This window comes from Bos indicus, chromosome 23, assembly GCF_029378745.1.
Source record: "Bos indicus isolate NIAB-ARS_2022 breed Sahiwal x Tharparkar chromosome 23, NIAB-ARS_B.indTharparkar_mat_pri_1.0, whole genome shotgun sequence".
In the NCBI taxonomy this organism is placed as follows: Eukaryota; Metazoa; Chordata; class Mammalia; order Artiodactyla; family Bovidae; genus Bos; species Bos indicus.
Genome location: NC_091782.1, coordinates 16,441,561 through 16,468,463, shown reverse-complemented (window position 1 = coordinate 16,468,463; position 26,903 = coordinate 16,441,561). Strand labels below are relative to the sequence as shown.

General features: G+C 50.6%; 2 protein-coding genes across 15 annotated transcripts; one reads left to right on the top strand and one right to left on the bottom strand.

Annotated features, from left to right (window-relative positions):
* TSPO2 (translocator protein 2) lies at positions 1-3,240 on the bottom strand. The gene is made up of 3 exons (XM_070777607.1): positions 672-3,240; positions 339-379; positions 1-302 (listed from the first exon to the last, which is right to left on the bottom strand). Exons 1-3 carry the CDS (start codon positions 1,040-1,042, stop codon positions 1-3), a joined length of 714 nt encoding a protein of 237 aa, XP_070633708.1. The 5' UTR covers positions 1,043-3,240.
* UNC5CL (unc-5 family C-terminal like) lies at positions 262-26,903 on the top strand. Of its 14 annotated transcripts, none has more exons than XM_070777926.1 (12): positions 262-425; positions 4,148-4,422; positions 5,722-5,844; positions 7,948-8,092; positions 9,589-10,023; positions 10,554-10,854; positions 11,579-11,841; positions 12,527-12,628; positions 12,880-12,947; positions 13,799-13,899; positions 14,055-14,168; positions 16,173-18,383. In XM_070777926.1, exons 4-12 carry the CDS (start codon positions 8,065-8,067, stop codon positions 16,393-16,395), a joined length of 1,635 nt encoding a protein of 544 aa, XP_070634027.1. In that variant the 5' UTR covers positions 262-425; positions 4,148-4,422; positions 5,722-5,844; positions 7,948-8,064; the 3' UTR covers positions 16,396-18,383. The 14 variants fall into 14 exon arrangements, with proteins under 14 accessions (XP_070634027.1, XP_070634028.1, XP_070634035.1 ...); XM_070777927.1 differs by lacking the exon at positions 262-425 and adding an exon at positions 3,319-3,585; XM_070777934.1 differs by lacking the exons at positions 262-425; positions 16,173-18,383 and adding exons at positions 19,571-19,670; positions 20,280-21,232 and having other exon boundaries at positions 3,858-4,422.

The following is a 26,903-nucleotide window of genomic DNA, read 5'->3' as shown; positions in this document are numbered from 1 at the left end:
CTACTCTCCCCTTGGGGGCCTGTCCTCGGGACAAAGGCTGTCCCTCCACAAGTGGCAGGTGATGGAAACGCCCATGGTGAGCCAGGCCAGGTAGGCCAGCAGCAGCAGGGTGGCCAGCTTGTTGATGGGGTGCCAGATCAGGGCCGTGCTCATCACCAGCCCAAAGAGCAGCAGCAGGTGCAGCAGGGCCTGGGCGGGGGCAGGGCGGTTAGGCGGGCTGCCCTGGGAATTGCCCTTGACCTTTCTGCAGCACCCTGGAGCCAGCGAGCCAAGTTCTGGGTGCTCTGCGCACACCGTGGAAGCTCAGGGCAGCCCTCCCCACCGCTACCTGCCGGCACCTGATGGCCGTGCCTCGCTCCCTGCTTCGGAGGCGGCATACCTGTGGATAGACGGTGGCAGAAATGCTCAGAGGAGGCTGATTCATGGTAAATGGGGCCTTGTGGTTGCCAAAAAAAAATCCTTTGTGGGCTGAAACAGCGGGTAAGTGGGTCTAGATATCCTTTGAGGGCAGGGAGGAGGTAAGGGAGGGTGGGCTGGAATCCTAGGCGGGTACAGAGGAGACACCCTGAAAGAGGCAAGATGAGGTCCCATCCCTTTAGAGACCAGCGTGCGGCAGCAATTCAGGGATGGGAGACTTGCTCCCAGCCCAGGCATGAGAAGCGGGTGCTCACCCCGTGATGGAGTAGATGGTTGTCCACACCAGCAGCAAGACTCTGTGAGGTGGGCACCAGGGCAGCTTTCTCAGGCTGTCACACCAGTCAGACATTGAGTGATGGATGAGCAGCCAGACAAGGGTGGGCCCCAGGAGGGGCAGGGCCACAAAGATGGCCCCTTGAGGCCACATTCTCCTGGAGGAGGTGCGATCTGGGGAGGCAGAGAACACGCTGATGGTAGCGTTCCCCGCATCTGCCTGTCTGTCTCCTCCTACCTGACACTCTTCCCCGGCCTGAGCCTCCCATAGGAGGTCTAGTCCTGGACACCCCCTGGGGTCTTCTCCCAGCCCCCTCCTCTGAGCCAACGCTGCCTTCGCCCTTTTCCACATTCCATGGACTTAGTTTCTCCACACCACTCATGTGGCACTCAAGAGTGTCCCGTCTAGGACTGACAACTGCTTCTTAGTGAAAGACTCCTCTCCCCCAGTGTGTGTCTGACTCCTGGATCTCAGGTCCAGGATCGCCCATCTTTTCTGCCTCCCACAATGGATGGCACTTGGCCAGGTACATAGCAGGCCCTTGATGGAGGGCAGGGTCTAAGATCAAACTCAACCAAGCCAACTTGGAAGAACCACGTTTGGAAGACAGGAGCCAGAGAACCCTGGGCTTCCTTTCCAGTCCAGAACCAACCAGTGCATCTGCCCCAGGCTTATCTCACTATACCAGACTGGGAAAACCCCAGGGGTCCACTCTGCCGGAGCTCCCACCCAAATTCAGACTCAGCTGAATAACACTATGGATTCCTTTCTCTGAAGTTCTCATCTACCCCGAGGGGCTGGGGGAGGTTCCCCCTCCATCTCGCCACTTCCAGAGGGTCGGGGCCACACAAGGGGCACCCTGACCTCTCAAGGGAACAACCACTCGGTCTCTGATTAAAACATTGCCATGCTCACTTGTATTTTGTTCCGCGTCTTCCTTTGCAAGCAGGGTGAGGCACAGACCGTCCTCCAACGGAAGTTATTGTTTAGTTGCTAAGTCGTGCCTTACTCTTGTAAACCCACAGACTGTAGCCCACCAGGCTCCTCTGTCCATGGGATTTCCTAGGCAAGAGTGCCAGCGTGGGTAGCCACGCTCTTCTCCAGGGGATCTTCCCAACCCAGCGTTGGAATCCGAGTCTCCTGCATCGCAGGTGGATTCTTTACTTCTGAGCCACCTGGGTAGTCCCTCCAACCAAGATCCCCCACCAAATATCATGCTTCTCATTTGCCTGTGATATTTCAACTTCGTCCCCATGATTGACAGAATTTGAAGGGGAAAAAAGGTGATTTTTCTCAGTGTGTGGAGTGACAGTCTACACCACCCTCTCCTGTCAAGGGCCCATGAACATGTCCTGGAGGTTCTGGGGACAGGGCTGACCAGCCTGCTGGCCTGTGCGTCTTTCTATTTATTCTCTGCTTCTCACTGTCTGTTTCTTCACCTTCTGCCTCCTGTCTCTCTATCATTTCCAGTTTTCTATCCAGTGTTGGAGGTCTCCCCGCTCCCACCACCCCCAATGCTTTTTTCCAGTTCTCCTCCAACTGCTGGTGCCTCCTTATTTATTCCCAGGCCTGTGTTTCCCCTTACCTCAGGCAGCACACCTCCCAGACTGAGTGCCAGTGATGTGTGATGTGAGGAAGGCAGAGGAGGGTGGGGACAGGGAGAAGGGTGGAGCGGGGCTCCCTCTTCCAGTGACAAGGTTGATGGCGTTAGCTGGGGAGTCCAGGTTGCTGCCTGCATGGACCCTCCTCTCAGCAGAGGGTCCCCTGGTCTCCTAGACCCAGTCTCTGGAGGGGCCCGCCCCCTTGATGGAACTATTGAGGCATTGGTGCTGTGCAACCCGAACCTCCTGAGACAGCTGAGCCCCAGGCTGCCAGGCTTCTGATGCCTGGCATCGTGGTCTCTGCCTTGCACGAACCAGCTTTGTGTCCGTAGGGGTAGCAGGGACCCTCAGATGTAACTGGGGCTGTCCCCAGTGAAACAAGCCCCAGCTTTGGAAATGATCTCATAAGACATAGCCCCTCGTTATTGACTGCTAGCTCGCATGGCCCATTCTGACTTGGAATTGAACTTGACAGATGTTTCACAAGCCCCTGGAATCTCATGACTCAGAGAAAAAGGCAGCCACCTATGTGTCTCAGAGCTTTGTTCAGCAAAGACCAACCGCTCCCCTCTTCATCCCCCAAAGTCCTGAGCATCTCTTTCTTGCTTGTGCTTTAGACAGGCGGTCCTCTCCCCAGGTTGGCTACTCTCCACCCTTCCTTTGCCCCATCTCTCCACCCTGGGGACCTGGGCACCCCTGGGAGGTATCTATCCCCTCCTCCCAGGGAAGGCGGCGCAGGGGTGGGGGTTGCAGTTTGGGACAAGAAGCTAGAGAATCATTAGCTAAGATGAAAGTGGCAGGAGTTACTCATTTTCTACGGGCGATGATCAATGTGGGGCTGGGAGAGACCTCCGCTGCAGGAGGCCAGACTATGGCGACAGGTTACCACTTCTGAGTAACCATGCCATGGTGTGTGCTTTATATTTATTAGCTTAATAATGACCATCTTTATCCCTCTCAAGGTAAATATTATCATGTGCTTTTGACGGGCCAGGAAGTGAGGCTCAGAAAGGTTGAACAACTGACCTGTGATTACACAGTCAGCAAGTGGGTCACCGGGTTCAGTGTTGGCAGTCTGGATCCAAAAATGCTTCCTCTTTCCTCTCAGGTGGCCCACTCTTTCGCCCAGGTCTTTATTAAACACGTACTTTGGACTGATTGGGCTCTACCTAGAGCTGAAGATATGGAGCAGATGGCTGGAAAAACCTCCTTCTGTGAAGGGAGCTTTCATCCCAGTGGCAGAGTGACAAAGGAAGGACCAGGCTGGCAAACATCCAGAGTGGCAGCAACCCTGTAGGCAGTAGAAAGAGCCCTCGCTAGGGAGCGGATACGGTTGTGCCCCAATGCCACCAGCAACTGTCATATCTGTGCAGGAAGTGGTTAGAACTAGGCATTGTCTAAGCTCAGCAGTAAAGAATCCACCTGCAAAGCAGATGTGAGTTTGATCCCCGGGTTGGTAAGACCCCCCTGGAGAAGGAAATGGCAACCCACTCCAGTATTCTTGCCTGGGAAATCCCATGGACAGAGGAGCCTGGTGGGCTACAGTCCATGGGGTCACAAGAGTTGGGCACGACTCAGCAACTAAGACACTACGAAGCACCCTGGGCAGGCCCACAGTGCCATCACCTGGGGGCTTCTAAGATAGAGAATCCCAGGCCCCACCTTAGACCAATGGGATCAGAACCTGCATTCTAACAAGGTCCCTCAGACGGTTCATGTACACATTACAATTTGAGAAGCCCTGGTTAGGGTTCCTCCTACCTTGCACTGTTGCAGCAGCCACTGACCAGCAGAGGGCAGTCTAGAGAAGCCTCACCTTGTACCCAGGTTGTCTCCCTCTGTCCTTCCCTTCCAGATCTAGACGGTAAGTTCACGGACTTCTAGGATCCTCCCTCACCTCGTCTGGACTTTGCCAGCATACAGGACAGACTCCCCACCCCTCTTTGGGGCGGCCGGGAGGCAGGACTGCCAGGAAGTGGGAAGCGCCAGGCCACTCCTGCCTGAATTCCCCGCCCACCTGCACTTGTCTGCTGGCTTGGTGACTGAGTCTGGCTGACTTCTCTGTTTCTCAGAGAAGGAACTGCTGTTCCTGGACAAGCCAGCAGCCTCTGGGGTCACCTACACGGTAAGGTGAGCACCCCCTGGGGCAGCTGGGGGTGGGCTGAGCATTAAGATGGGGCTACCTGGGGCCCTGGGGAGGGGCCAGGCCAGCTCAGGTGAGGCTGGCAGGTGTGGACACCTGGTGCTGGAGGAGGGAGAAGGAAGGGGCTTGGCAGAGGGCCACAGCCCAGTGGGTGTGAGGACCGGGGGAGGCACTTGGTGAATGCAGCCCATGACTTAGTCTGGGACTCACTATCCTGGTACATGGTTTACGTATAATTGGAGATCTTTCAGCAGTAGACCCAATAAGAAGCAGTGATGTGGGAGAAGGGTTGAGAGTTTCCTTAAAGAATATGAGCAGAACTTTGCAGCAGGAGCCTGGATCCTTGTGCTGGAGGAAGCAACTCCCTAGGGACAGGTGATGGTGCATCCTAAAAGACTCTCATCTTGGGAAAGTGCTACCCAGGATGATCCAGAGTCTGGGGCAGGACATACTGGAGATCTGGGTACCAAAGGGTCAGCCATGGGGTTGAGAGGGTCCAGTCTGCAGGTACCAGGCTGTTATGCTATATATTCGGGACCCTTTCCCTTCCTGGGGGCAAAGAGAAGGATGGGGTGAGGACCAACGCAGCCTGGAGAGCTGTCAGCCTGGCAGAAAGGGGGCTGAGAGGAGGGAGGAGTTACCTGCTCCAGGCCAGGTAATGAATTGGCTCCTGTGAGAGGCCCTCTAGGTTAGAAGGTAGGACAAGGGGACTCTGCTGCACCACCCAATGGAGTGGAGGGGATTTGGACTCTGGTCTTTGGAGGCCCTGGAAAAGCTGTTGCTATAGAAACAGAGTGAGCCCCTCCTTTCTTTCCCTACAGCTGGCCCATCTCCTACTGCTGGTGCCTCGGTGAGCAGGGGGTAGGCGAGAGCATCACTTGCTGCGGCACCAAGGATGTGCCTTTAGTTCCTTATGTTTGTTTTTCCTTCTATTTATTTTCATTTCTTTCTCTTTCAACTTCAACTCCTCTAGAAGTGAAAAGGAAGAGACCTCGGGGAAAAAGAAGGGGCAGGGAGAGAAAGGGAGTGTTTCTGGAAGCTCTTGTCATCCTTGCTCATTCTTCCCTTCTGCCTTCAGTTGTAGCTTAATAATCCATCCTCTGCCCTCACTGGGGGAGGAAACTTGGCTTCCTTATCTGGGAAATGAGATAAAAATAACAGCTAGCTCATAAAGCTGCTGTGAGGATCAAATGAGCTGGGCCACGTAGAGCGCCGTAATACCCTGGCTCTGTGGATGTTAGCTATTATTATTACAGTTATAATTCCAATTATCTTTACTGCGGAAGGACTGCAAGGATTGAACGGGACGTAAAGGGAAGCCTGTGGCTCTGATCCGCATCTCTGCCAGATTCAGGCATCGCCAGCTCACTTACTCCACTCATGTGCCCTGCCAGGGCCACCGTCTGCAGGTTAGATGTTAAGGCCGAGGGAGCAACGTCATGCCTTCCCTTCTTGTCTATAATTTCAATGAAAACATGGGGGAAATAGATCCTACCCCAGGGCTTCATCCTTCAGCCCATGGCCAGGGGGAGCTGGGAAGGGGGCTTAGGTTTCACGGGTCTTGAGAAGGAAGAAAGAAGGTGGGTAAGGGTGGAGCAGGCGCTTAGGGGCACAGCCTCAGGTCGGGGTTAGGGATGTGAAGTGAAAGTGAAAGTTGCCCAGTCGTGTCCAACTCTTTGCAACCCCATGAACTATACAGTCCATGGAATTCTCCAGGCCAGAATACTGGAGTGGGTAGCCTTTGCCTTTTCCAGGGGATCTTCCTAATCCAGAGATTGAACCCAGGTCTCCCACATTATAGGTGGTTCTTTACCAGCTGAGCCATGAGGTGTGAGTGAGGGAATAATTCACCAGTGCAGATCCTAGTGGATCAACCACAGGGACCCTGGGGACTCAGAAGGAGGATGTGGTGTCTCACAGAACTCAACCTTGGAGTAAATGAATCCCATGCTCTCAGAAGCTCCTTGAGAGCCGAGTAAGATGTCATTGTGTCAGGACAATGCCTGGGCCACAGTGGGTGCTCAGAAATTGCTCATTTGAGTGGAAATCCACACGGAGAGCATGTGATCAAGAATTACTCAGTATGGACTTCCCTGGTGGTCCAGCGGTTAAGTCTCCGAGCTTTCAATGCAGGGGACGCGTATTCGATCCCTGGGACAGGGAACTAAGATACCACATGCTATGCGGAATGGCCAAGAAAAATTAAAAATAAACAGTTACTTAGTATGGTGGGAGGATGGTGGTCAGGGAGGGCGAAACAGTCAAGGGCTGGTGAGTGGGGGCTGGCAGGGGGCACTATTAAGCAAGAGTGGTCCAGGTGAGAGAAGGAGCAGAGGGGGACAGCGTGAAGCAGAGGATAGCAGGAACAAAGGCCGAAGCTTAGACTTCACCAGGTGTGCAGAGCCCAGTCTTGCCAAAGGTGGAAATTAAGGGAGGAAGAGGATAAGTCGGAGGAGAAGACCTGGGGAAGAGATGGCATCTTTTAAAAAAATTATCTGTTTGTTTATTTGGCTGCATCAGGTCTTAGCTGCAGCATGTGCCTCTGTAGTTGGGGCACTCACGCTCTCCAGTTGGGGCACGCAGGCCTAGTGGGCTCAGTGGCATGTGGGATTTTAGTTTCCCCAACCAGGGATCGAACCCAAGCCCCTGCAGTGCAAGGCAGGTTCTTAACCACTGGACCACGAGGGAAATCCCAAGAGCTGGTATCTTTAGGGGGACGCTGCCAGACAGAGCAGGCCCCCATCTGACTCTGGGAACCTGGTGGACCTCACCTGGAGACCCTCACTTTGGGTTTTCTTTTTTCTTTCTGCTTCCACTTTTAACTTTTGTTACTCTTGTAGAAAATATATATATATATATATATAATATATCCCTGCGAGTTACCCTCTGACCTTTCTAGCAGAAGGAGGGGCATAAATAAAACACACATATTTGGACAGGGTTTATCATCTATAAGTGATTTTCACATGATCTCATGCCATCCTCATCATCAGTCTGAGAGCCTTTTTTTCACTTTTAATAGTTTTTAAAAAGAATTACAAGATTAATAGAAAGACATGCTTGAATGTGAAAAATTCAAAGACTACAGAAAAAAGGGTTTAAGAAAATAGAAAGTCCTCTTTCACATCTTCCAGCTCCCCCAATTTCTCATCTCTTTCAGTAACAACCAATAGGAATAGTTTGGAGTGTGTCCTCCCAGACTTGTATGTCCAAGGCAGGAATCACTAGAACATGTTGCTGCTGAGTCCTTGAAGTAGACAGAATATCAGTTGCAGTGTGCTGTGAGTGTAAAATACACACGGACTTCAAAGACTTGTAATGAAAAAAGAATGTAAAATATTGCAATAAATTTACATTGATTACCTGTCAACATGATATTATTTTGAATATATTGGGTTACATAAAATATATTAAAAATTAATTTCTCCTGGCTCTTTTTACTTTATTTAAATGTAGACTGTAGAAAGTGTAAAAGCACATCTGTGGCTCACATTATATTTTTTATTACACAGTTCTGCTCCAGACCTTTCTCTATCACTTATATGCATGCATGCATGCTGTTAAGTCACTTCAGTTGTGTCCGACTCTGTGCGACCCTATAGCCTGTAGCCTGCTACACTCTTCTGTCCATGGGATTCTTCAGGCAAGAACACTGGAGTGGGTTTCCATGCCCTCTTCCAGGGGATCTTCCCAACCCAGGGATCGAACTTGTGTCTCTTACGTCTCTTGCATTGGCAGGCAGGTTCTTTACCACCTGGGAAGCCCATCACTTACATATGCTGCTGCTGCTGCTAAGTCACTTCAGTCGTGTCCATGGCAGCCCACCAGGCTCCCCCGTCTCTGGGATTCTCCAGGCAAGAATACTGGAGTCGGTTGCCATTTCCTTCTCCAATGCATGAAAGTGAAAAGTGAAAGGGAAGTCGCTCAGTTGTGTCTGACTCTTTGCGACCCCATGGACTGCAGCCTACCAGGCTCCTCCGTCCATGGGATTTTCCAGGCAAGAGTACCGGAGTGGGGTGCCATTGCCTTCTCCTAACTTACATATGCACACTCATAAATATATACCTACACTTCATCTAGTTTTGCTATCTACATTAATGAGATCAGAGGATGTGTAGCCCTTTGTGACTTCATTTTCTATTAAAAAAATCCTTTTTGCATGTATATGTCTTTTTTGACATGTATACACTGCTCTATTTATTTTTTATTTATTCATGTATTTATTTCTGGCTGTGCTGGGTCTTCATTGCTGTGCTTGGGCTTTCGCTAGTTGTGGAGCCCGGGAGATACTCCAGCTGCTGTGCACAGGCTTCTCATTGCAGTGGCTTCTCTGGTTTCTGAGCACAGGCTGTAGGTGCACGGGCTTCAGTGGTTGTGGTGCAAGGGCTCATTCGTTGCAGCTGAGGGCTCTAGAGCTTGAGCTCAGGATCTTCTTGGATCAGGGATCAAACTCATGTCCCCTGCATTGGCAGGCAGATTCTTACCCACTGTGCCACCAGCAAAGTCCTTGCTTTTCTATTTTAAGACCTTCCTCCATCGGCCCATGGGCTTCTCTGGTGGCTCAGAGGGTAAAGCGTCTGCCTGCAATGCAGGATACCTGGGTTTGATCCCTGAGTCAGGAAGATCCCCTGGAGAAGGAAATGGCACCCCACTCCAGCACTCTTGCCTGGAAAATCTCATGGACAGATAAGCCTGGTCGACTACAGTCCATGGGATTCCAAAGAGTCGGACATGACTGAGCAACTTCACTTTCTTTCTTTCACTTTCTGTCGGCCCATGGAGATCAAGGGCTCTATTTAGACAGAGGTAGAAACTGAGGTACATTAAACAATAGGACAAGCTCACTCAGGCAGTGACCAAGGTGGCATGTGAACTCACAACTCCTAACTCCAAACCCAAGGTCTTTCTGTCTAGTGAGAGGTGAAATTAATTAGGTCATGGGGAGTCACGGCAGGTTCTTGAGGGAGAGAGAGGGAAAGAGAGAGACGGAGGGAGGGAGGGAGAGATAGGTGAAGTTCTGTTTAGGAAATTGATCTGACCGGGGTGCGTGGGGTATGCTGGGATGAAGACAGTTTGCTCCCTCCTCACTGCAGTCACTTAGAAGCCAGGTCTTAGCCTCCAACGGCTCACCTGACACTGACTCTCTCCCCCAGGCCCTTGGCCTCGGGTGCAGGGCAACCGGCAGCATCAAGCGACCAGGCGGATGTGCTCCTATGAGAGTTCCTTCCAGCCCGCCCAGTTCCTACTGCTGGTGGGGGTTCCGCTGGCGAGCGCAGTGCTCCTGGTCCAGTGCCTTCGATGGCGCTGTCCTCGCCGGCTGCTGGGTTCCTGCTGGAAGCTGGAGAGCCAAGAGGAGCCAGCGCCCCCTCCCACTCCCCTACCGGAAGATGAGTCCTCCAGGGCAGGCCTGCCAGCCACGCTGCAGGAGGTGGCCACCTTCTATCAGGAACTGCACACACCCACCCAAGGCCAGACTGTCATCCGGCAGCTGATGCACAAACTGTTGGTGTTTTCCGCTCGAGAGGTGGACCACCGCGGCGGCTGCCTGATGCTCCAGGATACGGGCATTTCCCTGCTCATCCCGCCAGGTAACAGCACCCAGCTCCCTTCTCAGCCTACAGCTGTTCATGTTACGTATTAGACAGGGGCGCCAACCCCGAGAGAGCGCCATTCAGATACACCTTCATAATTTTGAAAATTGTATGTTTCGTGTACGTCTTTCTTGACTCCAAAGATGGATAAACGACACATTTTTATGACAGTTTCATGGCAGGTGGAGGCAAAGGGCCTTGTTCTAATGAACAGTCTGTTACGACAGTTCTCCCCAAAAGGGAAGTAAAGTGTCTGGAGGAAGAGCCTCCAGACACTTGCAAATTCACACAAAGGCCTGAGTGAGCTCGCAGCATCCCTCAGAGGAGGGGGACGACTTGCTCGCAGTTCCATCCCAAGTCAGTCACCACCCTCTTGTTCTCCTCCACACTGCCCCCCGCCCCATGTGCCCTGCGGTGCCCCCTCTCCTGGGCTCCCGGCCCACCTCCTCTCCCTTTCTGGCTGGGCCTCCTTTGCAGCAGGGGTGTGCCTGCCTGCCAGGCCCCCCTCAGCTCTCCGTCCTCCCCAGGTGCTGTGTCCATGGGCCGCCAGGAGCGGGTGTCGTTGACCCTGGTGTGGGACCTGACGGATGCCCCCTCGCTGTCCCGGGCTCAGGGGCTGGTGAGCCCCGTGGTGGCGTGTGGCCCCCACGGGGCCTCCTTCCTGAAGCCCTGCACCCTCACCTTCAAGCACTGTGCCCAGCAGCCCAGCCAGGCCCGCGCCTACAGCAGCAACACTGCCCTGCTGGACACCAAGGCCTGGAAGCCGCTGGGGCGGCCGGGGGACCACACCTCCCGGGATGAATGTCGCATCCACCTTTCCCACTTCAGGTGGGCACCCACCCGTGGGCCTGGACTTCCCGCCCCCTGTCTCTGCCTGCCTCGTCCTCACCTCTCTGCGGGGACTGCCTCTTATTCTGTCCAAGCTGGCCTGCAAAGCCCGTATCCCCCATCCTTCCCCACTCCCTCTGTTCCAGTGCCTATGGCTGCTTATCTTGCTCCCACCCCATTCGGACTGTGCATCCCCCCATGGTCCCTCTGTCTGTCTAGAAAGGTCTGGCTCAGCCCTGGTCGTCTGTCTAGAGGGGCCTGTCCCATCTCCACCTCTGTCTCTAATATTGTCTGTCCCTTCCCTGTGCCCTGGCTCAGGACTGTCTCCCCGCTGTCTAGGGCACGTTGCCCCCCTCCAGTTCTTTAAGACTCCACCCCATGTCATGTCTGTCCTTAGCTCTGTCCTTCTAGGATCTTAGATCCTCTGCCTCCCAGTCTCCTTGCCACCCATGACCAGAGCAGGGCCATGCATGGTGGCCCGAAGCTCAGCTTCCATCTTTCCTACACTGACACAGTGACAGTCACTGACATGACTCACATTCCGTCCCTCTAGCCAACCCCTCCACCCTAGTTCTTCCCTACATGGCCTGGAATGTTCTCCTTTCCTCTCCGGAGGCCCCCCACAGAGGCCCCTGGTGTGGTGGGAGCCGGGTGGCAGGTGGCCTGGTGTCCCAGCCTCCCCAGTCCCATCACACGTGGTCCCTGCCACCGTCTCTCTCTGCAGCCTCTACACCTGTGTGCTGGAGGCGCCGGTGGGCCGGGAAGCCCGAAAGTGGCTGCAGCTGGCCCTGTTCTGCTCGCCGCTGGCCCCGGGGCAGTCCCACCTGCAGCTGCGTGTCTACTTCCTCAACAACACGCCCTGTGCCCTGCAGTGGGCCGTGACCAACGAGCAGCCACACGGTGGACGCCTGCGCGGGCCCTGCCAGCTCTTTGACTTCACTGGGGCCCGAGGGGACCAGTGCCTGAAACTCAAATACATCTCAGAGGGTGAGGGACGCCGGGCCGGGGGACAGGGCATCTGGGAGCCCCATGGAGGGAGGGGTCTGGGCCTTCTCTGAGGTGGAAATCTGGGTGCCTCAAGTTTCTTTTTGAGACTTCTGGGCATGCAGCAGCCTTGGGGGGCCGGAGTGGGGTTTGCTTCTGGCTCCTCCTGCTGCCTCCTGGAGCCCCAGGCTTTGCTCAATACCTCCCTCTGCGGCACTCAGCCCTGGTCCTCCGTGGGAGGGCAGATGATGCTAGTGGGCAGCGGGAGAAGATGTGTTGCCTCCACAGGGGCAGGGAGGGGTGAGAAGGCTTCTATGGTCCTGCCTGGTTGAAGCCCACGTCACAGGAGGAGGCCCAGTCCTTTCCACCTTCGTTCCTTTGTGCGTTGGCTGCAGGAATTGTCCATGGGGCCAAGGGTGTGGTTGTGTGGGTGTGGACAGGGTGCGCAATGGTGCTGCTTCTAGAGGATGGGAGGGTGTGGGTTGGATGGGAAGGTGGAGGGGCGGAGGGGTGGGTCTGTGTGCTGGTAGAAGGAAGACCACTCACAGGGTCCCCGCCCAGGCCCTGGGACCCACCACCGACTGAGTCACCCTCCAGCCTTTGCTCCTGCCCTGCCCGTCCCCTCGGCTCCTGCCCTTACCTCCCCTTAAACGAAGGTCACCCTTCTGAGGCCCTTTCCTCTCTGCAGGTTGGGAGAACGTGGATGACAGCAGCTGTCAGCTCGTGCCACATCTGCACATCTGGCACGGGAAGTGCCCCTTCCGCTCCTTCTGCTTCCGCAGAAAAGCAGGTAGCCTGGGAGCCCTGTGTCCCCCTCCTTCCCTCCCCTCTCCCCTCCTGGTCACCCTGGAGCCCTGCAGCGCTTCATTCGGCCACGCGTGCAGAGATAGGGCCACAGCAGATCTTTGCAGAGAGAAAGATGGGGTGGCCGGCATAGCTGCTTCTGAGTTCCAAAGTCTTGCTGTGGAAGTCTGTTTTGCTGTCCTGCTCTCCTCTTCTGGGCCTGTTCCTCCCTCACCTGCTACGTCTCCTTTTTTGTAGCCAAAGACAACGAGGACTGCTCTGCGCTGACCAATGAGATCATCGTCACGATGCACACCTTCCAAGATGTGGGTTGGAGCGGAGGGACTGAGGAAGGGCAGGGCTGGGGGAGTGGCGGACGAGGTAGACCAGGGTCTGGTGTGCAGCAAGTATGGCTGTGATCACACAGTCAAGAGGTAAAGAGGGCATTCTTCCAGGGGCAGAGACTGTCTGGCCTCCAAGTGACGCTCCATCTTTGACTCTCCTGTCCATCCATGGGTGAATCCTGCCAGAGGGTAAAAGAACCAGACCCTACATGAACCCTGTAGGGGTTTCTTCCAACCTGGAGGAACTTGGGCATCAGAGAGAAGTGCTTTCTTTCTGGACAGATTGTCTGCATCTGGGAGACAGTGCTGTGTATCTTCAGGTGGAGAGTGACCCAGGAGGAAGAGGGGCTTGAGTAGGTGGGATGGAAATTAGAGATCCCGGCCTCCTGCGGGAAGACACGAAGAAATCAGGGGAATCTTTGGGAAACCATGTGGCATCTTATTGGAGACTAGGCAGATACCCCTCAAGGTATCCTTCGGGAAGGAGGAACCAAGGAGAAGAACAATGGAGGAAGGGGGCACATATGCCTGAGTTCAGCATTTCTATTGTTAGATGACCTCCCCTGCCCTTGACCCCACTTAGCACTTCTCCTGGTGCCCTAGGATGTACCTCGTTTGGTCTTCATGTCCCAGGTCCCAAAGAGCTCAGTCAGCAAACTCAAGGCCGAAGGCTCTGGGGTCGGGGAAGCAGAGGGTAGAGGGTGTTGGTTAGGGTGGGGCTGTGTCTCCTGGCTGAAGCAGAGATGGGAGGAATGGAGGTGGGTGCCCTGGCTTTTTGCTCAAGGGACATCTCATGATCCCTAAGTGTGTTCCCTGCCCCTCTGTTGGCTCAGGGCTTGGAGACCAAGTACATGGAAATCCTCAGGTTCCAGGCATCGGAGGAGGAATCCTGGACAGCCCCACCCCCAGTCACCCAGCCACCTGCCTGCAATAGGTGAGGTGGGGATTGCTTGGGCTGCTGTAGGGGGTGCAGGATGTTTGGGATTGCTGTTCCTGGGCTTGCAGGGTGAGCACGGCATTGAGGTGTCTGTGGAGCCAGGCTGGGCCTTTTGATTCTCCGCTTCAAGGACACCCTTTCCTCTACCTCAGGCTGCCCCCAGAGCTCTTTGAGCAGCTGCAGATGTTATTGGAGCCAAACAGCATCACTGGCAATGACTGGCGGCGACTGGCCTCCCACCTGGGGCTCTGCGGTATGAAAATCCGGTAAGAGGGATAAGGTCTGCACGTGGGAGCGGAGGGTGGACTGGTGGGGGTTCTCAGGACCCCTTGGAGACTGGACCATTCACAGGAGAGTGACTTAAAAGTCAGAGAATGGCTGCGCCCCACCCTACTTCCCAGAAGAGAATCGATTTCATTGGCAGTGATCTCACTGGTTTGGGTCCCGCACTCCTCGTTGTCATGGCTTCAAAGAGAAGAGGACATGACAGGTGAGAGAGGAAAAAGCCAGGGGAGAGGACCAGGGGAAGTCAAAGGGACTCCATACGAAGGTTCTGGACATCTTTCTGTTTATCACTGTATTATTGGTACCTAGAGCGATGCCTGGATCATGGCCAGTGTTCAGTACATAAATATTGGCTCAGTAAATATTTAACAATGAATCAGTTCACATGTAAGTCACTGGTACATACTGAGTGCTTGACATGCTGTGCCCTGCGGGGCAGAATGGAAGACTACAGGATAATGTGTGTAAAGCCTGTAGCTGAGTGCATGGCACACGTTAATTTAATAAACATTGGCAAAACAGGCGGTGCAGCTATGGTCTCTGTGAAGAGAGATGAGTAGACCAATTCTGAGCTGAGTCCAGCACTCAGATGATAACAGTGGTCAAAGACCGCACCCAGGAGATGGGATGAGAGCTGGATCCTTAAAACAAGGTAGATTTAAAAATCACCCACTTAAAAGACTTCCCTGGTGGTTCAGTGGTTAAGACTCTGTGCTTCCACTGCAGGGGGTGTGGGTTCAACCCCTGGCTAGGGAATTAAGATTCTGCATGCCATAGGGTGTGGCATAAATAAATAAATAAAAATTCTCCCTCAAAAGCAAAAAAATAAAACCACTCTTTTATTAAACATTTATCAAGTACCTACTAAGTCCTGGAAAAGCTATACTAAGCATTGGGATACAGAATGAATAAAATATGGTCCCAACACCAGGGAGGTCACTCTATACTAAGGGATACAGAGAGCTTAAAAAAATCAAGGTATGTGTTCCTTTGACATTATTTTTATGTACCCAATATTGTGAGGCAAGTTGAAAACAGGTATGAAATGGCTAAAGCGAGAATAATGAAGACTTAGGTCAATTACAGTTGACCTGCACAATGTAGAGGTTAGAGGGGTGACCCTCCATGCAGTTGAAATCCTAGTGTAACTTACAGGTCCCCTCCACGTCCACAGTTCAGCCTCCACAGATCCAACCAGGGACCACGTAGTACTGTAATATTTACTGTTGGAAAAAATCTGCATGTAAGTGGACTCACACAGCTCAAAGCGGTGATGTTCGAGAGTCAACTAAATATCTCAATTACATAAAAAAGAATAATAAAGCCTAATGGGAGTCTGGACTAAGGGGTGCAGAATGGTCTCCTCCACCTGAGGTGGGAACAAGGGCTTCAGGTGGTAGGGAAGTTGGGGATCAACTTGGGGAGGGGGGCAGACGGTCAACTGCAGATCTGATATGCTTAAGGTGGGAAGGAAGGTTCAGGATGGGAGCCGGAGAAAAGGTCAGAAAAACAGGGCAAGGCCAAATGGTGGGTGGGCAGGGAAGTCAGGAGAGTGGGCTTGGTTAGCCGGTGAAAGAGACTCTGGAGGGGTTTTGAGCAGGGGAGGGCCATGGGTAGGAAGAACTATTTGCCTGGTGGTGGGCAGGATGTGGCCTGGGAGAGATGGAGGGTGGGGAGTGTTCGCGGTGGGGGTAGGGCGCAGAGAAGGCAAACACAGAACATTGCAGCTGGATATTCTCAGAGGTCTTCTCATCCAAGCCCTGGTGTGAGAAAAGAGGAGGCTGAAGCCTAGAGAGGAGCAGACTTTGAGCCAGTGCAATCTCAGATGTGACCCAGGCAATCTCTGATTTCAAAGTCCTGGGTCCTCTCACCATCTAGAGTGCCCTGAAAGAAGGCATGATGAGGGCCAGAGCTGGGGGGAGGTGGGTGGTGATCTCAACGCAGGGCCCCCTCCCTCCTCTCACCCTGGCCCCGCTCCCGGCCAGGTTCATGTCCTGTCAGCGCAGCCCCGCGGCAGCCATCCTGGAGCTATTTGAGGAGCAGAATGGCAGCCTCCAGGAGCTGCACTACCTCATGACCCTCATGGAGCGGCTGGACTGCGCCTCCGTTATCCAGAACTACCTGAACGGGACGCAAAGCGGCAGCCCACCCCGGCTGCGCGCTGGCGCCCAGGAGAACCAGGGCCTGGAGCTGGACGAGAAGCTCTGAGCGCCCCGCTACGGCGCAGGGTGCGGCTCTGTCCCCCGGGAGGCCGTGGATGATGTGCCCCGACACCCAGGAAGAAAAACAGCTGCTCTTCCTGGCTGGACCCACCGACCTCATCAGGACCCTCGGGTGGGTCCCCCGGGGCCACAGCGAGGCCGGACGCCACTGTGAGCCCGCGCCTTTCGGGACCGCCCTTCCGGCCCGCTTCGTCCTGTGTGCAGAGCCCTTCCTGGCCGGCAGGGGGCGCAGGAGCCCAGGAGATGGCCCCAGCTTGGCCGGCCTCAGGGAAGCTGTTTAATAGACCAGTGCGCTGTTAAGACTGCCCTGTTGGCACTCCTTGGGGACTGGTTAGTCCGCAGAGTATTCGCCGAGCATTTACGTGATACTCAGCATTGGACTGGGTATCATGGGAACTCCTGGAATAAATGAAGTCGGGTTTGGACCCTTGCAAAACCCCTCTGGGAAAGATTGAAGACCAGGAGAAGGGGACGACAGAGGATGAGATAGTTGGATGGCATCACCCACTCAATGGACATGAGTTTGGGTAAACTCCGGGAGCTGGTGATGGAGAGGGAGGCCTGGCATATTACAGTCCATGAGGTCGCAAAGAGTCGGACACGACTGAGCAGCTGAACTGAACTGAACTGAACTGAAACCCCTCTTGGGGGAACCAAGATGCCCTCGTAGGAGCTGAGGGCAAACTCCCAGCGCTTGCCCTGTGGTTAGGGATATGAATGTCATATGAACTGTACCAGCATAAGGAGTTGGGAAGGGAGGGGGCCAGTATGGGCTGGAGCAGTGAGAAAGCCTTGTGGAGGATGTTGCAGAGATGGTTTGCAGAGTGGCTCAGAGACCTTCAGGTGGAGAAAGGCAGGGATGTGACTGGACTTACAGTAGGAGCCTAGCCTAATGCACGTGGGGTGCTGAGGCATCAAAGAGCCCAGCCTGGTGAGTGTGAGGTGAGGGCAGGACCAGAGTTCAAGGCCACATCTAGAGATGGGCAGTCACAGCAGCTGATCCACCTGTCTCCCCTGACTTCCTTTGTCTCTACCCTCTCATTCTTGCCTCGTCTTCCTCTCTCTCTGCCATCATCTCTGCCATGAAACATTAAAGCTGGAAAGAAACTTTCAAGATTATTATTGTTGCCCAACCTTTTAATCTCTTTATCTCGAACTGTGTGCATTTTAAGTCTCTCTGACCTCATTTTGCTGTTGCTGGCCCCTGCAGTGGCTCCATCCCTGAATCTCTTGGTCACTGCTTGTCTGAGCATCTTTTTGTTTCTGCCTAGTTACTGCGCTTGCCCTTGTGTGTTTCTTTTTCTCTCTGAAACCCTCAGTCATTCCTCTCAGGCAAGTGTCTCGAGACCATGGTTAAGTATCAAGGCTACTGAAAGGCCCCTAACACCAGACTGCCCTAGGAATGGATGGGTGGGGGTTTTATCTTGCGAAAGAAGAAAGCGTTAGTCACTCGGTTGTATCTGGCTCTTTGAAACCCTATGGACTGTAGCTCCCCAGGCTCCTCTGTCCATGGAACTCTCCACACCAGAATACTGGAATGGGTTGCCATTCTCTTCTCCAGGGGATCTTCCAGACGCAGGGATCAAACCCAGGTCTTCCACATTGCAGCTGGATTTGTCACTGTCTGAGCCACCAGGGAAGTCATTTATTGTGTGAGTCAGGATCCAGTTTAGGGCCAGGAGAGAGAGGATAGGGATTAAAGAACATCCCATTTAGTAAACTATTTATTCAGCACCTACTGTGTGTTAGACACTGTATAGAAAATAAATCAGTAGGCTGGGTCCTGAAAGGAGAACAAAGGATTTGACTCTATTCAAGCAATTCTTTGGTTGGCAAATAGGTGCTGTTAAATTTTTCAAAAGCAGGCAAATGATCTCTCTGGCAACACTAACAATTTGCTTCTGTATTTAATTAAAAAATATTACAGCTTTTTCTATGATGAACAATATTGTATAATAAAATATGAAAATTGCCTTTCTTTGTTACTAACTGTATTTTGCTTAGATTGGTAAATTCAGATGTGGATAGAAATGATTTTACATGGTAAAGCTGTACCAATGGGAGCAGACTGGAGAGAAGTGTTTTGTAGATTGTACTGCTAGTATGAATGTCATCTGGGTCTGGAATGGTAGATAGGGAGGTTCGCTTTCCGTTCTGTTAGAAGATGCCTTCAGGTTGGGACCCTCCCACTGCCTACCACCCCACCGCCTCCCTCCTCCCCTAACCCCATCCATCCGGTTAGTCCTCCTACCCCATTGGGGGATGCCAGCTACTCTAGGCTGGTGCCTTGGCCTTCTCTGTCTTCATTTGGCTCAGGATTGACTAAGAGCGTCTTTCTCACATGGAGTCTGGTGCCCTTTCCCCCTCATCTCCTTTCGTTTCTTCCTAGTTTTCTACACCAGCCGAAGGCATCTTTGTCTTGTGTTACTCCCTACCCTGGAACAAATCACTTTAGGGGTTGTAGGTCTTGTGGAATTGTGAATAAAGGCCATGGGGGATGTGGGGGAGGGTGGTTCTAGGATGGGGGAGACTGCCTTCTGGCCTCAGCCTTAATCCTTCAGGATGGGCTCACAGTGCTGGGAAATGGAGTCTTGGAAATCTTGAAGTAGGTGGCAAGCTGCCTGATGCCTGTAGGGTGGATCTTTCCTTTCTCAAATCAAACCCAGTTGGCACATATTTACCAATACCTAAAGCCAAGAGAAGGCATGTTCCGATGGCATTGGGACACTTAGCAATTCTAGTGCTAATTAGCTTGGCTCTTCCCTCTCTGGCTTCAGTCTCTGCACTGGGATGAAGCAACCATATTCAAGGCTCTCCAAGGGCCTCTTTGGGTTTTATGGTCCTGTGCAGAGATGGCACACTGGAGACCCAGGGAATATCCACTTGGGGATTTTTCTTTGTGTATTGCCTTTAAGTAGAGCAATTGGTCACTACTTGTGGACTTACCTCCGGCCCTTTCCTGGTAGGTTACCTCTCTGGTCTCTAAAAATACCAAATTTGTGACTTCTCTTATGCATGTTGTAGAAGCCCATGCCTGAACTTTCACCTGTTGGGTTAAGAGTCAGGAGGGGAATGAACTAAAGGTCACGTCCACATCTGCAGGGTTAGAGGTTGCAGTGCCCAGAAGTAACACGCATCGTTGGCTCCCTGTCTGCCTGCAGAATGACATTCATGCGAAGGTCAGATTCAAGATGCCCCTCAGAATACTGTGAAAGCCACATACTGTGAAGCCTACATTTCCTAGTAGTCATATCAAAAAAGGTAAAAAGAAACTGATGAAGTCAGGTTTGAATAATATATTTTGTTAAACCTGGGCTTCCCTGGTAGCTCAGATAAAGAATATGACTGCAATGCAGGACACCTGGATTCAATCCCTGGGTTGGGAAGATCACCGGGAAAAGGGAATGGCAACTACTTCAGTATTCTTGCCTGGAGAATCCTATGGGCAGAGGAACCTGGTGGGCTATAGTCCATGGGGTCACAAAGAGTCAGACACAACTGAGTGACTTTCACTTCACTTCATTTAACCTAATATATCTAGGATAGTATAATTTCCATGTGTAATCAATATAAAAATTATTAATAGAATATTTTACATTTTTGTTTCACAAAGTATTTGGAAACTGGTATGTATTTTATATAAAATGTGCTAAATTTTCATTGGAAATATATGATCTGTATTTCAGTTCAGTTCAGTTGCTCAGTCGTGTCCAACTCTTTGCGACCCCATGAATTGGAAGCACGCCAGGCCTCCCTGTCCATCACCAACTCCCAGAGTTCACCCAAACTCATGTCCATCAAGTCAGTGATGCCATCTAACCGTCTCATCTTCTGTTGTCTCCTTCTCCTCTTGCCCTCAATCCCTCCCAGAATCAGAGTCTTTTCCAATGAGTCAACTCTTCGCATGAGGTGGCCAAAGTATTGGAGTTTCAGCTTTAGCATCAGTCCTTCTGATGAACACCCAGGACTGATCTCCTTTAGAATGGACTGGTTGAATCTCCTTGCAGTCCAAGGGACTCTCAAGAGTCTTCTCCAACACCACAGTTCAAAAGCATCAATTCTTCGGCACTCAGCTTTCTTCACAGTCCAACTCTCACATCCATACATGACCACTGGAAAAACCATAACCTTGACTAGATGGACCTTTGTTGGCAAAGTAATGTCTCTGCTTTTTAATATGCTATCTAGGTTGGTCATAACTTTCCTTCCAAGGAGTAAGTGTCTTTTAACTTCATGGCTGCAATCACCATCTGCAGTGATTTTGGAGCCCCCCAAAATAAAGTCTGACACTGTTTCCACTGTTTCCCCATCTATTTCCCATGAAGTGATGGGACTAGATGTCATGATGTTAGTTTTCTGAATGTTGAGCTTTAAGCCAACTTTTTCACTCTCCACTTTCACTTTCATCAAGAGGCTTTTGAGTTCCTCTTCACTTTCTGCCATAAGGGTGGTGTCATCTGCATATCTGAGGTTATTGATATTTCTCCCGGCAATCTTGATTCCAGCTTGTGCTTCCTCCAGCCCAGCGTTTCTCATGATGTACTCTGCATATAAGTTAAATAAGCAGGGTGACAATATACAGCCTTGACGTACTCCTTTTCCTGTTTGGAACCAGTCTGTTGTTCCTTGTCCAGTTCTAACTGTTGCTTCCTGACCTGCATATAGGTTTCTCAAGAGGCAGGTCTGTATTTAGCTTTCATAAAATTGCAGCTGAAAAAGTACATTTACATACGCAGGTTAAGTGAGCTGAAAGTTTTCCAAAAATGAAATGAAGTGTGAACTAAAAATTTTTAAACAATTAAAATAAAATGAAAATTCAGTTCCTCAGGGGCACTATCCAGATTTTTTTTTTAAATTTTATTTTATTTTTAAACTTTACATAATTGTATTAGTTTTGCCAAATATCAAAATGAATCTGCCACCAGTATACATGTGTTCCCCATCCTGAACCCTCCTCCCTCCTCCCTCCCCATACCATCCCTCTGGGTTGTCCCAGTGCTCTAGCCCCAAGCATCCAGTATCGTGCATTGAACCTGGACTGGCAACTCGTTTCATACATGATATTTTACATGTTTCAATGCCGTTCTCCCAAATCTTCCCACCCTCTCCCTCTCCCATAGAGTTCATAAGACTTCTATACATCAGTGTCTCTTTTGCTGTCTTGTACACAGGGTTATTGTTACCATCTTTCTAAATTCCATATATATGCGTTAGTATACTGTATTGGTGTTTTTCCTTCTGGCTTACTTCACTCTGTATAATAGGCTCCAGTTTCATCCACCTCATTAGAACTGATTCAAATGAATTCTTTTTAATGGCTGAGTAATACTCCATTGTGTATATGTACCATAGCTTTCTTATCCATTCATCTGCTGATGGACATCTAGGTTGCTTCCATGTCCTGGCTATTATAAACAGTGCTGCGATGAACATTGGGGTACATGTGTCTCTTTCCCTTCTGGTTTCCTCAGTGTGTATGCCCAGCAGTGGGATTGCTGGATCATAAGGCAGTTCTATTTCCAGTTTTTTAAGGAATCTCCACACTGTTCTCCATAGTGGCTGTACTAGTTTGCATTCCCACCAACAGTGTAAGAGGGTTCCCTTTTCTCCACACCCTCTCCAGCATTTATTATTTGTAGACTTTTGGATCACAGCCATTCTGACTGGTGTGAAATGGTATCTCATAGTGGTTTTGATTTGCATTTCTCTGATAACTATCCAGATTTTAAGGGCTTGGTAGGCATGTCTGGCTAGTGGGAACCATGATGGACAGTGAAGATCTGGATTATGGATCCAGCTGGGAATAACTTTATAGTATACTTGCCTATTCATTAATTCATCAAACATTTGTTGACACCTGCCCTGTACAAAGTGTTGGTTATAAAAAAATCAATGAAGAAGAGCACTTTTTGTTTGTTAGAAGCTCCTGGGATGGTGGGAGTCAGAGATGAGCACTTGCCTTCTATCTCTCTCTGCACCTGACTCAAGAGGGACGTAAGAGTTAGGTCCAGGCAGACACTGTGTTGTAAGAATGGCTCAGATGGCAGTGTGGTACTGAGGGATGGATTCAGAGTCAGGTATTCCTGGCTCACCAGCTCCAACACATCAGATTGGTTCTCAGTTGCCGACAACAAAATCCACTCTTACTGGGGATTACAGATGGGGCATTACCCTGAAGAATAAACGATCATTTGAAGGGCTGAGAAATATAATTGAAGTTAAGCTTCCAGACTGTTGCCCTAAATGGTGTGGAAGCGTCAGCCAAAGAGGAGGAAACTGATGTTACTGTGGCTGCTGCTACTGAGCACTAGAGAGCAGAATTTCAACTTTGTGCAACCTCTTCTGCCACCACTTCTGCTACTTCTGAGTCAGGAACCAGATCTTACCATCACCTCTGAAAGCTGAGGCCTCTGCTGCCATCCATGTCAGCAAAAACAGAAGCTCCATGCATTTCCCACCTTTTCTTGCTAACCATTTCTGAATCAGATCTCAGGTGTGTGTGTGTCTGTATGTGTGTGTGTAGGGGGGCCATCAGGGAGTCAGAGCCCAGATCTCATGGTGAATCTTAGCTACAAAGGACTTTGGAAATTTGAATTCTGACTTTACTTTTGGGAAGAAGGGACTCCTTGTATGCAGATATCCCCAAATATGGAAAAAGCTACTCAAAGTTGATGGAAAATGTGAATCTGGCAGGTGTCCACAATAGCCAGGGTGTGGTTAATGCTGTGGCTCCAGGGAGCAAACTCTCCTCCTGAAAAGAGTCATGCCCTCAGCAGGTGTTAGCCTTATTCCCTGACTTGCAGAATCTTCTCAATAAAGCATGACTGCACACATCCCTCGGGGCATCTCTCTGATCCCTGCACAATCCAGGATCAGACTGGACACGGTTTATGAGCATGCAGCAAAAGCTTGCCAGCAATAGTGAACTGATTTACTCAACGACTTCTCCAGCCCCTCTTGCCTTCCTGTAATGCAGAGGCTGAAAACTAAACTTACGCTTCCCAGACTTGCTGCAAATAGGGATCTAGATGTGCTTGTATGTGTATGTTAGTTGCTCAGCCGTGTTCCACTCTTTGCAACTCCATGGACTGTAACCAGCTAGGCTCCTCTGTCCATGGAATTCTCCAGGCAAGAATGCTGGAGTGGGTTGCCATTCCCTTCTCCAGGGGATCTTCCTGACCCAGGGATTGAACCCAGGTCTCCTGCATTGTAGGCAGATTCATTACTGTTTGAGCAAAAGGGAAGTCCTTTAGATGTGCTTAAGTTCTGCCGATCAGCTGAACTCAGGTGGGGCTTTGACTTGGTGTTGAATAATGTAATGTAGGGTGTTGAATGGGGCAAGAGGGTGGTGATTATTTTGAGGAGTGGAAGTGGTCCAGGAACCAGCAGCTGTGGCTGCACCTTCCTGACTTGGCAGCTCTCTCAGTGGCCTGATGCTGAGATGGGGTTCGGGGACTCAGGACTAGAAGTCCTACTTATCTATTCCTTCAGCCCTTCCAATGATTCCATGGACTCTCTAGACTCCATAATCTATTGCTTTCCACTTAAACTAGCTCGAGGGAGACTCTATCATGTACAACTAGGACCCCTATCCAAAATGCCCATGATTTTTTCTCTGTAAAGACTGCCTTTTATTCCGTGTTCATACCCTTTTTACTTTGCTGGTGTCAAAGGGCCTATTATCTCATGAAAGGATAATAGTGGAGATGATAGTTTTATTAAAATGTCCTTACCTGGCAAAATAAAAAGGTAGTGATTCTATGTTGATCTTCCCCTTCCGAATTTAAAAAAACAAAACAAATAAATTTATTGATCTTTGATATTCAAAAGCCGGGGAACATTCTTTTATGAGAACTGTCATCCTCGTTCATCCTTTTTAAAGCCTTGCACAGGTATGTTTATTCATCTACTCAGCACATATTTGACTACTTATTATTTGCTTAGAATCCTTCATTTATTTTCTTATCTTCAGGTAATCATTCTCACACTGGCTTTGTTCTAATCTATGCCAGTTTCTTGTAGGTAGACTGTTATGGCTGTTGACCAGAAAAAGTCTGTCATCAATACTAACTGGTTAGTGTTGTAAAGTCATAAAGACGTTAGCCTGAGGACAGGAATGTACTTTACACAAGCTTCAACCCTCAAGTGGGAATAGATTTGCTTTCCTTATTTGGAAAACATCTCCTTTATTTACTCGGAAAGATGCCATCTGAAAATTACAATAATCTGTAGGAAATGCTGAAGTGAGTATCGATGGGATTGTAAGAAAATTCCTTAGTTAGGTAGACAGGGAGATGGAAATTGCAAAGAGTCTAACACTTGATCCAGGGTGGGTAGCTGGCCATCCTGCCCCTGGGAATTCAAGAAAAATGTAAGGAGAGTGTGTGACAGAGAAGGGCACCCAGTGGCATTGGTCATCCTGAAGATCTGCCAGGAAAACCTCCATGTCTTGCTTGGGTCCTCTTGAGTTCTGGCTGAAGAGGCCACGTGTGGCTAGATGGCAGAAGCAGACCACTTTCGGTGCCACAGCCTGAGCCCTTGGAAAGTTTCAGTTTCTGGAAGCTCTCCTTCTTTGTGTGCCTATATTGTCCTTTCTTCCAAAGTGCCCTCTTCTTTCTGGGCCAAGATAGGTAGAGATGACTAAGGTACATTCCATCCTTGGGAGCAGATCGGGTGACCTCTTTAGTGCAGCCTTATTTCGCTCCCTTGATGAGCCTTTACATTTATTAAATTTTATCAAAGCAGAATGTGGTTCCATTCCCTTGAGGCCCAATCTTGGAAGACTGGCAATATGACCTGAGCCTGCTGTTTACAAGTTGTGTGATCTTGAGTGAGGTGATTAATGTCTGTCTGCCTCTATTTCTGCATCTGGGAAATGGGACTAAGGGCAGTGCCACAGTAAGAACACCAGTCTGCAAGGTTGTCAAGGTTAAATGAGATAGTGTCTTGAAAACACTTAGCTTCGTATCTGGCACTCAGTAAGCTCTCACCAAATATGAGCTGTTGTAATGAGCATCAGCTCTGACTAAACAGATGATATATTTTAGAAATTTGTACAGTGGATTGGTTTGTCTCATTGTGAACACACTCATTGGCACTTGGAAGCAAGAAGCCTCTTGCTTCTCTAGTGTTTGCTCTGTCCTCCCCTTCTTCCTCAGTTATCGCTTGTACTATTCCAATTCTTGAAGAATGCGGGGTTGTAAAAATTTATAGGGTTCCTGTATAACATCCAATTTACAGCAGGCTTTCAGGAAACTGTGTTCAATAAGTACTTGTTAACTCAATCAAAAATGAAGTCATCCATGTGGATAAACGACTAGCTGCCCAGGTGGCTGAAGCAGCGTGCATGCATGTGCGTGCACACGCACACACACACACACACACGCATTCACACACACACACACACACACACACACCGAAGCACAGGCGTTCCTGCCACATTTCTCCAGGCTCACCTTTGGAAATCTACTCATCTGAAGCCCAGAGCTTGGACAGGGTTTCCCAAGGGCAGCTTTGGTGGTAGAATGCACAGGTCCCCTCCAACCAAAAATAATCCCAGACGTGTGACAGCACTTTTGAGTGTAATAGCCATGCGACATCTGTTGTATTCCTGGATTGTCTTCTATAGAGAACAGATGGCTGAGAGGTTCAGTGATTTTCTTTTCTTTTTTTAAAAATGTGTTTATTACTTATTTGGCCATGCCAAGTGGCATGTGAGATCTTAGTTCCCTGACCAGGGATCGAACCCATGCCCCCGGCAGTGGAAGTGCAGAGTCTTAACCGCATGACCGCCAGGGAAGTTCCCAGTGATTTTCCTCAGTGAAGGTCCTGGACTCAAACCCAAGCCTCTTCATTCTAAAACCTGGATTATAACACTGCTCAAAAAGGTCTGCCCAAATCCCCACCTCCTGTTAGGACTGTACTTCTGGGTTAAGTCTTGTGTTGCCATTAGATATTTGTTAATAAAACATACAAAACACACATATTCTCTGAAGGGGATCCAGCTCTACCTCAATGGCTAAAATTAGTTTGTCAGAGGGATGGCTGTTACCTGGGGCAAACATTTCTCCACATGAGCATCTCTGAGCATAACTGAGATGAGGTGGTTGACAGTTGTCTCTTAGAACACATTTCTCACTTCTTCGAGGTAAAGGAATTGCACTGGGCATACACTTCTTGGCCTCCCTGCAGTTAGGTGAGGCCAGGTGACAAAGTTCTCACCAGCAGACTGTGAGTAGGGGGTGTGGCAGGAGACTCCCAGGCCTGGGGCCTTTGGGCAATCAGCATGGCTCCCCCACACCCCCTTTCTCTTCCCTGCTGGCTGCAGACAGACCTGACGGTGACCCAGCTTCCCCTGGGAGGACAAGGACCCTATCTTGGGGGACGACAGAGAAACAAGATGGAAAGAGCCAGGGTCACTGACTCTCTGCCTGAAATAGAGCATCCCGCTGACCAGGAAGACTCCCTCAGATGTTACGTGAAAGAGAAATAAAC